At 44.9% G+C, this 15,671-nt stretch overlaps 2 protein-coding genes across 2 annotated transcripts in view; one reads left to right on the forward strand and one right to left on the reverse strand.

Annotated features, from left to right (window-relative positions):
• Positions 1-1,003, reverse strand: part of nudC (nuclear distribution C, dynein complex regulator) — a 53,665-nt gene extending 52,662 nt beyond the window's left edge. The window contains exons 1-4 of the mRNA XM_018020976.2: positions 813-1,003; positions 630-707; positions 320-535; positions 25-231 (exon numbers count right to left, since the gene is read on the reverse strand). Of these exons, the coding sequence (XP_017876465.1) occupies positions 25-231; positions 320-535; positions 630-707; positions 813-887 (576 nt within the window). The 5' untranslated portion in view covers positions 888-1,003. The remainder of the gene's footprint in view (positions 1-24; positions 232-319; positions 536-629; positions 708-812) is intronic.
• A 2,004-nt stretch (positions 1,004-3,007) lies between these two features.
• Positions 3,008-6,544, forward strand: LOC108622861 (sperm-tail PG-rich repeat-containing protein 2). Its single transcript, XM_018020967.1, has 7 exons — positions 3,008-3,181; positions 3,248-3,364; positions 3,422-3,569; positions 3,649-3,884; positions 5,387-5,531; positions 5,591-5,706; positions 6,359-6,544. Exons 1-7 carry the CDS (start codon positions 3,008-3,010, stop codon positions 6,542-6,544), a joined length of 1,122 nt encoding a protein of 373 aa, XP_017876456.1.
• The last annotated feature ends 9,127 nt before the right edge of the window (positions 6,545-15,671 follow it).

The raw sequence follows: 15,671 nt of genomic DNA on the forward strand, positions 1-15,671 counted from the left end.
GCATGCAGAATATGAGGTACTCACTTCTAAGTCCTGCAGTGTCTGGGTCCATCTGTAGTTAGGCAGGTCGGCTCCATTCCCGCTATTAGGCCTTAGCTTGTCCTTTTCCTTCTCATCTTCTTCCTCATCGTCCACCACTTCTTCCTCGCCATCTACTCCTTCCTTCTGATTGTCTGCATTATCACCACTTGGCCCAGGCACTGCACTCTGAGGTGTTTCCTTTACTGATTTCTGTAACCGAAACAGAAAATCACCATTTGAAAAACTAGCATAATCTTAAAACAAAGATTTAATGAATGAAATTGGAATTCTTATGTACCTTGTGATCAATTTCTTCTTGTAGCTTGGTAGCTTGTTCATCAGTCAACTCAACGATTTTCTCACTATTGAACTTTTCTTCTTCAGCCTTTTCTTCTTTCTTCTTTTTCTCTAATCTCTCCTTGCGACGTTTCTCTTGCTCCTCACGTTCCGCTTTTTCACTGGCAGCATTCGCGAGGGCAGTGGCTTCGTGTTTTTTGAATGTACCCATGACAAGCTGCAAATTAATGAAAATATGACAAGAAAGGGTTAGCACGTCGCTCGGAAACGGCGAAATTAGTTACAATTCGAAGTATGCGAACAATAATTACCTTCTCCGCGGCTCCCTTGCCTCCTCCCGTGTAGAAATCTGTTTTCCTCGCGAGGAAGTTGAAGATTGTGTCGAGTAACTGTAAGACGAATCAAATTTAATAATTAGTTTCGGAAATATCAACGAAATAAGTTTGTCGTTTCAAGCGAAACGTAACCTCTACCGGCAACGGAGGACGACTCACCTCCTTTACGCCACCCTCGTGTTGCTGGGCCATCGCCAACAGCATTCCGTCAAACTTCTCCTCGTTTTTCGACATTTCTCACTCAATGAACACAAAAAATTGTTAAAGTTACACTATAAATCTTTAGAGTCAACTTCCGAACACTTTGTTGCCACACCACGTTACAAGCCAAGTGCGAATGACGCAGAACGTCTGGAATTATCGACCAAACATGGCCTCCCACGGTACACGTCCTACCACCTAGCGTTTAATTCAACTGTCCGACTACTGGGCAGAGAGAAATTTTCTCCCTGTAATGGGCTGGTATATAGAATTGTTATGTATATTTAAAAGCATTTCCTATTCCTGTCTATCCCATATTTCCAGTCCTGTCTTATACAGGAAACGGGGATTTAAGAAAATGCTCAAGACGATCTTAAATATAATAGACTCTGAATACCTAAAGCGGGGTCTGAAGCCCCGTGCCGGAATCATTTCTGACCGACACCGATATTTCACTAATTTATTTTTGCGATCCTATCTACGATTGCTCCCTAATACCTTCCATAGACTTATAGACGAACTTCGGATCATCGAAAAGCCGTCTCTTTAAAATGTCGTTTGATTCCCCTCGATCCGACTTCTGGTTTCGGAGATATCGTCCTGTAGAGGCAACCGTAATTTTTTCGGCGTCGCTATTGTTGTCTTTCTCGCACGTTGACCGACTTATTGGTCTAGACAACCAGCTGACGACGTGACTAGGTCACTGACCTGCGTCAGTAACACTAAACGCTGCGCCTAAACTTTGGAAGCCTACAACTCCAGAACGGATTGAGATATCGGGATGAATAAAAAACGAGTTTTTTGGTCTTGACTTTTTCTATCAACTTAAGGAGATTTTAATAAAAAATTCAACATCCTTGTACCAATAAACTTGTTTTTAACACGTTTCATACAGCTCAATAATAATGTAACTAACGATTTAAATTCTTTTTGGTTTTAATTAATAAATGTTAAGATGAGGAGAATATCTGCTTTAAGTTTTATTAATAAATGAATGGAAACAAATCTCAGCATTTTTATTTCGCGATCCTTGACCAAATACATATGGCGTAGAAACCGATTTTTCGAATTTCAAATTTTAGGCTGCCACTCTAATAATTTCTCCTCGATGATAGTAAGCGTTGCGTAAGAATTGCTGATAACGTTGTGACATAGAAATAAATAGAGCTCCATAAAACAAAAGAAAAAAAATACATTGACTGATAGGTCTTTTCTTTTATACTTAGTCTGTGCCACAATCTATTAGGTTACAGTTTTTATATCGTTATTATATAATCAAAAATTATTTAGAAAATGGCATATAACAGAACAAGAAGATTTCCAAAACTGATCTCTCAGACACCAGCAGATATCGGCCCGGGAACTTATGATCTGTCAGACGTGTCTTGCCCTAAGAGGCATCTCGGTATTAATTGATTCACAATTTGTGAAAAACAGTAAGAATTAGTACAGAATTTCTTTCGTAGCTGAATTCTCCCCATTCTTATGTGGAACGAAAAGGGAAACTGTGATCGTGCCAAGGGATGCCGATAGATACCCAGGACCTGGGTCTCATGATATAAAAGAACCGCAGAGACATATACCAGAACGTAGTTTCTAAAAATTGTACCTTACGAGATGGGACCGTGAAAAGTATTTGCGGTAAATATAAAATTGCAGGGAGGTGTTAGTATCGATTTCACTGAAGCCAGATTCAAGGAACAGATATCCGAGGGACCAGGTCCGGTGGATTATAAAGTGGAATTAGTGAAATGTGGAAAGATAAGAACTCATCCTGGTACCTGGAGAGGACCTCCTGGCAAAGTAATAAATAACACACTGATCGTAATATTAAATCAAACAACAAAAAAATCTCTTCATTTTACGACGCACTTCAGCTATGGTTAATTCAACCACCTCGATCGATTATTCCTACTCCAACGTCTGTCCCTGACAAAAATTATACCGGATATAGCCTAAATAGATATGGCTTTCTCGTAAAAAATCCTCCGATAACAAAGGAACCGAATTTCTTTTACAACATCCCACGAGGAGTAAACAGTTTTCCCTTAATTTATAAAAAAAAGCAATAAAGGGACGGAGAACTTTAGCAAATAAATTTTTAGGAAATGAATACAACCACGATAATTTATAAAGGCAACTTTTGGAGTAGGATGTCGGGTAGGACCGAGCTTAAGCAATTTTTGACTCCAAGTCCGGGAGATTACGAGCATGAAAAGAAGAAGACACCCTGGGAGATAGAAACTGAGAGAATAAGAGAAGCTAGAAGGATGTCCACTTGGCAACCACGTTATCTAGACGCCCTTTATAGGACGAAGATGCGTGAAGTAAATAATTTACAACGAACGCACATTGCTAATCAAAGATTTTTAGAGCCAAATCTTTGAACGTAGAATTTACCAGGACCAAACTGTTACAACGTGAAAGGTTCGTTCGAAAAATACTTCAAGATTCCCTGCAAGTGCGACCCTTACTCTTTGGAACCACCCCCTTTTGGACAGACTTCCAAAGTACAATTATGACATTGCAATTTTTGATAAAGCTTAATTGAAATCGATTCATTACAGAGATTCGACGATAAGCCGCGAACTGATATACCTGGTCCGGGTACGTACGAATCCTTCCAAGGGATAAAGTGTGTAGGTAGCATTTTTCCGGCAGCATTCGGCGTCTGTGCTACTCGATTTAAGCACGATCCTGAAGATTCTGGACCAGGTAATATTTTCTATTCAAATTCCTGAAAATTCGTTGAATAGTACGCTTGCTACTTTACCAAGGAAGCTTTCACGTGCAGGACCGAGCGACTACTATCCGCTCGTCGGCAACTTGGCGTATGAGTCCGAGAAGCGTTACAGATACACCTATCAAAAACCAAGCTATCCAGAAATTTATTCCGATGACATTTCTTTCTACGACGATGACGATGATTACTATGACGCGTGCTCTCCCGAGAGAGCAGAAGAAAATAAGAGCAAAGTCTATCATGCTGCTTTTAAATCTAGAGCTGAAAGATTCCCGAATCCAGCAAAGGTATGGCATCTCAAGAAATTGTCTAACACGTTGAAAAATGCATTTTATAAAAGAAATGACAATTATCGAAAGAACTCAACGGATACACGCTCGAATTCAGATTCGATTTGAATCCTAGCTCCGTTCAACTCGATGCCGGGTACAGATGTCACTACGCTTACATTTATTCAACATTCAAAATCCGAAGTGAAAATTATGTTTTAATACGCGGTCATGACTAATCTCCATAAGATTATCTATCATATTAAAATGAAATAAGGAGATTCAAGAATCAAATGATATATCTAGTGAAACACATCCTATCCCATCCTAAATCGCTTTCTATCCAACTGCACAAGATCAGAGGCCCTTCGCTGACTCAGAAGGGTCGATCCGAGCAAGGTAGAGATTGAAAATGTTAACCAGGACGGGTTGCAATTCCTCTAATGAGATCGTTGCCTGGAGAGCCAGTAGTCACAATAAGTCTGCGGTCAGACCGGTGGATTCTTTCGAGCCCGAAAACTAGGTAGGGTCCAAGTAATCCTTGAAGCGCGAGAGGTAATCAGGAGAAGTCGGAGGCGAAATTAATGGCGCCGGATCGAACCGATGCATCTGCAGCCGGAGGCGGTTCGAGGCCCGGGATCCAATTTGCCCGTTAATCGAGAGACACCGTCGATTCGACGGCGCAGCCACAGATAGAGGACGGAACAACGCGTGCCTCTGTCGCTTGCTGTCTCCTTTGAGGTCACCCGCGTTCTTGGGAAGATGGAATCCTTCTGTAGTAGCCGTCTTTCGAGCACCCGTTTGACACACGAACACTTAGAAATTTCATTAAACACCGTTTTTCGATCAGGATCTGAAACGGTGCTTGCGGTTCTCATTCCGTTCGCAATTATCTTCAATCTAAAATCGAAAATGTTTGTTGGAGGATGATAATTTTACTTTATAAGGAGCATTCTGATAATAGGAGATTTTTGATAATAAAACGTAGGGAGAAGCAGGATATCGTTGCAAATATTGGATGAGACGCGGAAGAAGTCGGTGTTTACATAGGGAAACGTCGTAACTCGACAGGTCATTTTCAACGTAGTCCGGAGAGATCGCTTCTGGCTCGCTGAATCGAATATTCGAACCAATTCCTGTACCGTGAAAATGCAAATTGTCACGGGCACCGATGCTTTCCTATTTATTTATAGAGATCGTCCGTCAACGAGAATTCTGTACTATTTCCAGGGGAATTCCATCCATTGTAGCTTAATTGACGAACGCTGATCAAATATTGGAAATACATGGATTTATATTTGGTGAACCGAGCATAATCGACATATACTCGAGAAAGCGACGGTAATCGCTCTCACGAGCAAGCGACCGTGAAATCCTTTACATTACAGATGATTATCGGAAAATTTTTACGTTCGATATAACTCTTTATTCGTTTAGAGGATTGTACTTTCATATCTTTTCATTGAACGAAACGATATATAATTCTAATCAACGTTCAGATACTTCTCTCGATTTTATAGGATGTTCCTGGTCCTGGTGCTTACGAAGTTCTGAAGTCCTACAAAAGGAATCGTAATAAATGTGAATTCCTGTGTCCTACAACGGCTCCAGCTTTCGGCACACGTAGCAGTAGAATGCCGAAGCAGGTTGTGCTCGAAACGCCAGGTATATACAATACTTTTTTAAGAATTCATCCCTTTTTTAACTATTTACTTATTTTCTAGATCCAACATACTACAACCTGGCTACTGATATAGCAGAAAACGTGAAGGGTGGCGTGATCTCTCAATCTCGGAGGCACCACGAACGTCCATTGGCGCCCAGTCCTAATCGCTATTGCGTAAGTTCCTTTATTATCTGTCCAACTCGAAACTTTAGTTTTATATTTATCCTTTTGAAATTGCTTATTGTCCGAATTTAAATTGTAAAAGTCGCGGTTAAATGAAAATCGAACTGACGAAGCGTGGAAAAGGAAATAACGAACGGATTTCAAGTTTCGAAACAACGAAACGAAAATCGAAGCCGGCGCGCGTCGAGCCGCGCGTATTTTCACGTCGAAAATTCCGTTCCGTCGGTTCACGTACACGGTATTTACTTTGTTGTCACGGGCCAGGATATTGCGTTGTCGGTGCGCGCGAGCGCGGGAATAATACCGGATACTTCAGATGGTGATGTATGAGCCGCGCCGTTACGAGATGGTTAGATCGGGTAGCCGTTGGCTCTGTATTACTTCTGTCCGACGTTGGTTCCGCACGGGGCCGGTTCGTAAATAGCCCGAATTGAAACGGCGGTTTTCCTTTTTCCCGCGAAACGGTAGCTAGATGAATGTACCAAGGGAATTGAAAGTCCGAACCGCGGAATTGTTGCGTTCCAAGAATAAGAGAATACGGTGGATACAAAAATTGTTCCTTCATTTTTCAATGGAACCCGAGCGTGTCTTCCACTTTGCTAAGAAAGCCGATATTGGAAAATGCAAATTTCATTTCCTACAGATTCATCCGTATCTTTCGTCGTCCGTCCTGAAGAAGTCGTTCAATATCACTTTGGGAAAACCGAAAGTTGTGGAGAAGTTGGAACCGACGAAACAAAAGAAACGCTGTCCGTGTAGAAGGAAGAAACTTCTTTGGTTCACCGTGGCTCCACGCGAGTACTGGGAATGTCAGCCGGAGACTTATTGAAGGGAAACCGTGAGCCACCAAACTTATCTGATTTATCGTTCGACTCTTGTGTAAAACCATTAAATTCTTCGTGTGCAACGTAATTTTGAATAACTAGTCCCGTCCGATTCGTTAATACATAATTATTATTCGCGTCCGCCTGCGGATGACACGTAGCCCAACAGTCATCGAACGAGAAAATTTCAATGCGAGTAAATCAAACGCAAGCGACGCGCCGCCCGCGGGGCACTCGGCTTGGAATAATAGATTCCCTGAAGATTTTCAACCCGTTCAAGTACGTTCGAGTCGAGGAGCGTCGAGAACCGGCGCGTGGAAAAAAAGGTGTGCAGGTGAACGAAATATAGAATTTCAATTACGAATGCAGTCGTTGACGCTTTCATAAATCGACCCTCCTGCTGTCGCGAGCCATCGGCGTAAATTATTTCGACGGTGCTCGCAAAAACGCTGATTGACGCTGGCCGAATTTATTCGATTGCACAACGAAATCATCGAGAAAAAGCTGCGCGATTACATAACGCGCATAAATCTAAATCCAACGGAAGTAATGCGTATTGAATACAAAAAGTGATTCGTTCTAGCAATCGTATTCGAGTTAACTCGTTGTTCGAAGCGAACGCGTTTTTATAACAGGAAACAGCCGCGGGTTAGAATTTGTTGCAGCAACCGCGTGATCAATAGAGGTAACGTTAGACCTATAGATCGTAGGGCACTGTTATGAATACTTGGATGTTGAGCGCGGTGGATTATGAGCCGAGTATCGGACGTAAATGGAGCGATATATTATCATCATAAAGTATATGAAACACTAAAAGCCAAGCCAAGAAGCATCGAGGCTCGAGCGTGCTTGCCCTCGACTTTGATCGATCACTTTGAATGGAAACTCGGTTACTCGTACGTTACCTCCCTATACACTTCCCGCAGAGTTTCTTACGTCCGCTCTAAAGCATTAACTATGTTTTACATTATTCCCTACAAAACCATTCTCCGTTCGAAGATATATGTTTTATCGATATTAAAACAGTCAGAATAAATTGTATTAAATCGCACGTGTAGTAATGTTACGAGTTCCGTTTTAATAAAATTACACGAAAGTTTCCGGTGTGTGATGAACGTCTGTTTCTACTTGCGCTATGGCTTTATTTTACAAAGGAAACTTAAGAACACTTTGTTCATTTTCAATAGACAGCCATAAGACACTGATGCCGTCGCGTTTTCCATTCCTTTTATTGTCGTTGTCAGGTAATAAATAGTTTAATAGCAAGGGGAAGAAGTTCTTCTCTTATCCGTGTGCGGCACACTCTACGGCGAGAAGCATCTTTCGAGGATATTTAAAGTCTCGCAGTTACTCTCGTAATTACTTCTCGCGTTTGGTACACCCGCAGCGAACAAAAAAAAGCAAGGGAGTAAACATAGAAAGGAAAGGAGTAAGAAAAAAAATTACGACTAAAATGTCGTCTCCATCCTTTCGGGATTTGAATATTTACGCACCGGATGAATTCAATTTTTGAGAAGTTCATATCTGTATCTTATTATTTATTTACTTATTTATTATTAACCGTACCATATTTGCACTGCATTTGTAACGCACCTGAGTGACAAATATCACATTTGCACTATTTATTTCAGTTTCTGAAAAACTCCGAGTGACGTTGTCGAGTTAATTGATTGAAATCGAATAACGAAGTTATTTGTTCAAGAATGGACGATTGCAAATCTAACAAATAAATGATTTAGTACAAACTTTCGCAATGAAGGTATATGAGCTGACATAAACGATTTTGTTATTGATATAAACTTATATTAGACAATAAACGTTAAAACCGCATTTACTGTCTCATAAAAGATCTTACAGAAGTCTCCCTCACAATTCTTACGAATTTATCAAACCTCCCCCAAAGTCGGAACGTCAGCTGCGCAAAAAAGAGACAGGAGTCCTCTCTGGCGACGACCCGAGGCGTCTCTTTAAACCTGTAATCGTATAAACTCGGCATTCTTCCCTTTGCGTCACGTGCCGACGCGTGTATCAACGCCGCAGATCCTCGGTGTCGACACCGACGTCGACGCATCGCCCGTCGTCGTGGCGTAGCCGCTAATTTCCACGCGAAATCGTCACACTCCGCTTGTCACCGCGTCCGGGAAGCAATTCCGTGGATTCCTGCCTCGAAGGAATGCTCCCTTTTCCTTTGATCGTACCTCGCGAGCGTCGCTCTTAACGAGAGGCGACGGATAACTTTCCCGATACTCTCCCGTTAGACTTCCTTTGAAACCTGCTTCCTTCGCATGGAAAAAGTATCGCGCCGTGACAACAATAGCTATAATTTCATGCAATTGCCATGCCACTTTAGTATTTGTCTCAGAACATTTGTTGACTTTACCTTCGAAGAGTAGCAGCTCGTAAACTCAGAAGACAATTCTTTAGCGTTTAACATTCTGGCATTTCTTATTTCGCAATTATCTGTGGCCCAGAAATTCGTCGAGGTGTCGTTGAATTTCATTGTGTTACAGTACCGTGCAGTATGTACTCATTTCATATGTTGGAAATTCCGTTTATAACGAGAATTTATGAGAAGGCTTGATTCTCCGTAATAACAAACGAGGACACGGTGGAATAATTTGAATACCCGGCGTATCGATGAAAAACTCTGTTAATCGGCGCATCTCCATTCGGCGTTGATAATGTGTCGGGACTCGGGAACGAGGACGACATTACCGTCGCAACCCCACATCGGACAGGGCCAAGGGTATCAATCAGCGGTACATGAAAGGGGCGCGGTCCGGCCACGTCTGTCGTCGGATCTCGTATTGTCTGTCTGCGACAGATAGACAGAAGCGACGCTGAACTTCCGACGTATCCTCTATCGGATGACGCCTCCGTGCCAGTCGAAACGCCGTCACGTTACTTTGTTCAGCGACCACCCCTGTGCGCGACACCCTCCGGCTGGGTGTTAATAAATTTTCTGTGCCGCGACAGCCCAGATTTCGATAGAAACGCTGATTGTGTATCTCTGCGTTCTCGCATTCTATGCGAATCAAAAACGTTTCCCTCTTTCTAATAAATAAATAATAAAATTAAGGAGATTGGAAAATCTTCGTGGAAGAGTTTAAAGTTGCTGGGATTCGAGGGTTTTAATTTAATGACTTCTGGAGTGGGATGATGTTCAGGGGGATGGATACAAGGCAAGCTTCGGAATTGTTTGTTCCGTACGATTCAGCGCGGGAGGATGTCGTCGGGAACAAAAGAGGAAGATGTTCCTGGTCGAGACGGGTTCCTTTCCGCGTCAAAAGACTGGCCTCTTTTAAAAGCAACTTGGACCAGTGGAAAACAAAGGACTCTTCCGTTCGGGCGTGTTTCTGCTTTTGCCTCTGTGTGTGTGTGTGCGTGTTTGCTCGTGTTCGAGGCGAGTCGCTCGCGAAAACCTATTGTTCGGTCGCATGACAGCGAACCCGGACGAAAATTCACCATAGGGAAAACGGACGAGCTATGTCTTGTGATAAAAGTAGTTGTAACGGTACCTTTGACTTCCCTCTAGTCTCGCTCGGAAACGGAATCGAGTTCTCCTTGTAGACTCGCTACTCAAGACAACAGGCATTGCTATGCGGCTACGTTTCCGTTTAACGCGCGTTTACCCGCCCGAGCACGCTCGGATCTGCCCGCATTCTCAAGTAGACGTCAGTTTCGCGTCGAGTCTCGTCACGGAAGAGCACTACGTATGCTTCATATCGCTTGATGCCACACTCGCTCGGTGACAGGTGCATTATTACATTTTGCGAACTGAACAAACTATTCCGATGAAATGTAAGAGGTTGCGCATTCTAATAAATGCGTTAGACATACGAGAATAAATGAACACATGTATTATCTGTGTAATATTAGTTTTCCTCGGTCACAAAGTGGAAATGTGACAAAAAAGGGTGAAGATAAAAATAATGTCCCCGTAATTTATCACCGTTGTTTCATCTCTCACGCTACAGAATTCAACAGCATCGGTTGTGTACGAAAGAGGGACAACGGTATCACGAGAGAGTATTTAATTTCGCGGGCAACAAACGTGGAACCTGTGCCAGGTTTTTAGGAGCGGCGATGCAGATCCGCGTGTGCTTTGAATAAGCACGGCCGAGAGAGGGTGTCGCGACAAAGGTGGAACACAGCGTGTCTTTTCTCGTGTTCGCGTTTCCGAGCGAGATCCGGCTCGGCCAGCCGGGTGTGTGCACGCATGAAAAGTCGACGACAGTGCGACGGGGGTGGAAGAACTGTTCTTCTTTTTTTCCAGCCACGCCATGATCTCTGGCCATTTAGCCAACGAGCCGTCCCGGCCTCGTGAGTCATCTTTCCCTTTCGTCGACTCTCCCTTCGCTCTCTCTCTCTCTCTCTCTTTCTCTTTCTTTCTTTCTCGCGCGCTCTCTCTGCCCTCTGACCGATGCATTCGACGCGTCGCGTCGTCGTAACTCTCTCTTCCCATTCAGTTCGAGGCGACCGTAAAATCGGCCGTTTCTTCTTCTGCCCGACAGACTCTGGTGATTTATATCGCCGACTCGCGACGTCTCACTTCCGGCGATCCACGACCACGCGCGCTTCCCGTCATCGTCTCTCTACGTGCTTTTGACGCGTGATGCCTCCGATTGAAAGCTGCTACTACGGTCGATATGGAACCCTCTCATATTTTTCGCACCCTTTCGTACAACTATAGATACATGTATAAAAATTGCGATAAACCAGTAGCCTGTATACTTGACCAGAGAAACATAGGAAGGATATCTACGCCTTATTCGAGGAAGCTATAATCTACCGCGATACGAGAGGCAGTTCGTGGTTGGACCGGATATTAATATCCCCGGGAGTATACGGCGAAACGTAGGAAAAAGAAGAGTGGACAATGGCGTAGCGTCAGGTTCACGAAGGTCTGTTCCGGACAGGTTCTCGACGTAGCGATGCGTCCTCCGGTGTTAGGTACTTTTATCTCGTATGGGCTGTGGGCGCGAGAACGTTCTCGAGGTTCCGGAGTCGCGTCCGGTCGAAAAGGGGTCGAAGACGGGTGAATAGGTAGGCATGTCCGTGAGTTTCGGCTCTCCGTTATCGGCGGTCGCCGGTAGGGTTGGCTAGACATTTAAAATGCAGATTAGCATGCGCGAAAGAGAGCGGCCGTACGCGAAAACGCAGACGTAAACGTAAGAGCGGGTCGGGTGGCAAGTGTTTTATAGGAGCCAGCTTCCGTTCTCGTTTCCCTTTGCCGGCCGGCCACCGATGCCACCGCGAAGATAAAGTCACCTCCGAGCTTCAACTGGTTCGCTAATTTATTGATCCTTGATTTATTCGCCAGTTACGCCCCGTCGTGCCGTGGCCTTAATTGCCCCGCGAGTACTTCGACGGACTCTAATAGGAAGCGAAACCTCCGTGGGAGGGTCGAATTGCACGCTTGGTCTTGTCTTTCGGTAATACACAGCGAGTATGCACTTCGGAATTTACGTCGACTGAATTACAAATTGGTATACAAAACGCTTTAGACAAGGGGTTGAAGCGCTGTGAAAGAACGGATAGATTCTGATCTTTTAAAACATCGTCGAACGATTTCTAGCTCGTGAAAGAGAACCGTGGAGATCCGGGCAAACTTCGTCGGAGTACCCGGTCAATCGCCGCGAGATCCTTTCGCGACTTATCGAAGCCGAAGATCAAAGCCGGCTGGTTAACTCGGGGCAAACCGTCGTGATTCCGAGGTAAACCAAGAAGATCCGGTCTCTAACTTGAGAGAAAGCCGACTGGTAGGGTTGTGTAAACGCGAGGGGCACCAGGTAGCAGGTGGTGGCGTTAAGCCGCCTCCAGAACTTGTCGATTTACCCACGCTGTAACGAGCTTAAAACACGAGGAGCTCTCTCCTTCTCGTTCTCTTTCCACCCCTGGGGAGCGTAGCAGTCGACTATCACTCCTCCTTTCCATCGTCACGTCGTATCGCAGCTATCTATCCGCGAAGTCTCTCTCGCGTTTCGGAAGCCACGAGCGTTTGGCAGTTACATGAAATACGAGGGTTGAAACTCAGTGGATGCGCATTGTCCGGTCTCACCGTTCGAAGCAGAGCTAGTAACAATAGAGACAGGGATGACCTCGGCTCTCGATTGTCCTTTAATTTACGGGAATTGCAACCTCGTACCATCGTTCAGGTCCAGCTACTACTACCGCCTCCCGCGTCCCGACGGTGCCGCAAGCACTCGCGAACCCCCTTTCCACAGCTAGACCGAGCCCTCTCTTCACGCGTCAAGCTCGTTGAACGCGCGAACGCACGCCACCGAGCTTAATTCGATCTCCATAATCGCTCGGGCTTTACATAATCGGGGAGTGCTAATACCGATTCCCGCTACAACCGATTCTCGCCATAGTCGCCGCGATTGAGCGGCATGGATTACACCTGCACGCTCGACCTAGACCACCCGCAACCCCCTCCCCGTGTTCTAATGCTCAGGTGCGCCACGATCGGGTGTATAATACTTCCATAGAATCCGCACGTTGATTGTTCCGTACCTTCATTTTGTGTGCTTATTTGCTATCAAATTATCGGCAGCGTAATTAAATTTTCGTACAACCGTCCGATATTAATGAAATTAAATTCGAGCGGCTCGATGACATTATCCATTAAAATCGCCTGCCAAATTTTATTCTTTTGAGAGGGTGACTCTTACTGGTTGAAACAAGAATTCTGACACCCCGAGTCACAACTGCGCGAGTGCAGCGAAGTAAAACTGACGGGGGATATCGGTAGGTGGCATTTCGTGACTGCGATCCGGATGATCTCCGCGCGCTGTCGGAACGATTTCTTTGAGGAATAAATCCTCCGGCGACGATGGAGGAATTAGGATCGGGGATAGCGCGCGGTCATGTGCGTAAGTGCAGCCGAAAGACGTGTCCCCGCCTATCGACGGTGCGGGCTTCGGCGTCGTAACAATCGTTTTGCACCCTCGACGCGAAACGGAAAATGTATCTCGGCTGACAGAGCTCAAACAAAGGGTAGAGAATGGCGCGAGGGTCACCCCTCTGTCATCCGCCCTTTCCATCCTTCTATCTCTCTCTCTCTCTCTCTCGCTCCTTCTGGTTTCCGCTCTCTCGCGTGACATTAGCACGACAAATAGTCGTTCTCGAACTGTCAAAGGATTAACGTCGCAGTTTCATCTTGCGCATTAACGCACCACCCTGTTAAAAGGCAAAGATCGAACGGTATAACCAATTTTTTCATGCAAAAAATGTTTTAGCTCGATTTTTTTCACTTTTTTTTCCGTCGACGATAAAATATCAGTTCGCGCGTGTATTCCGCGGCGGACAGTTTGCTACTTGTCGGACGAGTGCATTTAATAAACGGAAGATACCGCACCAATGGACGGTCAAAGGCGATTCAACTTTAATTGGCACTAATTCCCGACAGAATTCAATTTCGCGATTTAATTAACATCGAGATCCGGGTGTCAAACAGAAGCAATCTGACCGGACGGTTTCACCGTTGCGCGACGCTGCATTTTAGTTTCGACGGGACCACGAGTTTTTTCACCGGGTCGCTGTCGGGTAGAAAGAGCCAGAGAGACGAAGACAAATAACAGGGCTCTGTGCTGCGCGCCGCAAGATTTCCCATCTGCGGGTACCGACGTCGAGCTTGGACTTCGACAAAGTAAACACACCGGCTTCAGTCTCGTGGAAAAGACCAGCGAGAAAGCTCGTTAAAAACTTTCCAAAGCCAGATACGTAGCACCGTGGACGTGCTCTCGTGGTCGTCGTCTCGGTTTCGCGTTACGAGAACTTACTTACTTGCCGGCGCACCGTCGGAGGTTTTCCGAATACAATGTCGTCTTCGCTAGACGCTCCGCGACAAGAAAGGCGCGTTAAGCTCCTTCTCGCTTGCTGGGATTACGCGGCAACAACTTTCTGTTTCGTAAAAGAGAAAATTGAAGATTTCCTCGGTTAAGTATATTATAAAACTTCGCCCGAGAGCAGCGTGAAACGAAAAGCGAATGAGAAAATTGCTATTGTCTGACTTTTCGTATTCAAATGCTTAAGTTTCAATATCTTAACAAGCCCGATGTCGGTAAACCGGTAATAAAATTACGAACAATGAAGGGAGGGCGAGACCCGGATAAATTCCTGTAAGGTTTTCTCTGTCGATCCCGCGCCGCCGATCTCGTCGATCGAATCGCATTGTCGACGGAACCGCTGGCAATCGCTACATCCGGAGACATCTTATCGATCTTGTAGATCTCTGAACCAGTCGCCCACGCTTCAAGTTCACGCTGACCACGTATCTCTCGTTCCCCTTGTTCTTTTTCCCACTGTCCCCCGATCTTTGTCTCGTCCCGGTAATAACATCGCCTAGACGCGAGACCCGGACCGTCCGAACAAATAACAATTCTAATACCAAGGTCCGTTTGTAACCGCGTAGCTAGCGCGCTCGTCCCGAGACCTCTCGTTCCTTTTTCTGTCATGCTTTTTTCAATTAATTAATACGCCTTGACAGCGAAACGTACGATTACCAGTCTCGTATACGACGAAGTCGCGAATAAACTCCGGGAGCAAGTTGTAGCGGATCAAGGAGCAACGCTATTCCAAATGGAAAACGTTACATCGGCGTAATACTCGTTACCAGAACCAGCCAGCGTCGCCGCGAAAGATATACGAGATGGCATAGGAATTTCATTTAATCCGAGGTTCCGCGCGGTCGGCCGAGATTCGATTTATGGTGTAATCAGGGTCTGCAGACTATCTCTCTCTTTCGTTCTCTCTTTCTCTGTTTCTCCCTGGCTGTTCCGTTTCGTTCGTCCAACGAAGACACACAGTTTCTTTTGTACTCCGTTCGCGAACATCTAAATGGCTGCATCGGGAAACGAAGAAATGGAATTCTCGGCATTGTCCCCTCGTAGCCTTGGTTATTTTTCTTATTCTGTTGCAATTTGCAACATCTTCTTCGCTTCAAGATGCGAAGTTCGTCGTGAACGATCAAGGATACTTGGATCGAGAATTTATATGGAGAATGGTACCGTTCTAATTCTTTGGAGGAGAAACGAAATTCCTCTAACTACACCGAATTTTCCCTTCTCATTCTTCCGGAAGAATGGTTCAGAAGAACAGCAAAAGGACGGAACCTAAACACCAAGTTTC

This window comes from Ceratina calcarata, unplaced genomic scaffold, assembly GCF_001652005.2.
Source record: "Ceratina calcarata isolate Rehan_Ccalc_2016 unplaced genomic scaffold, ASM165200v1 scaffold25, whole genome shotgun sequence".
Taxonomy (NCBI): domain Eukaryota; kingdom Metazoa; phylum Arthropoda; class Insecta; order Hymenoptera; family Apidae; genus Ceratina; species Ceratina calcarata.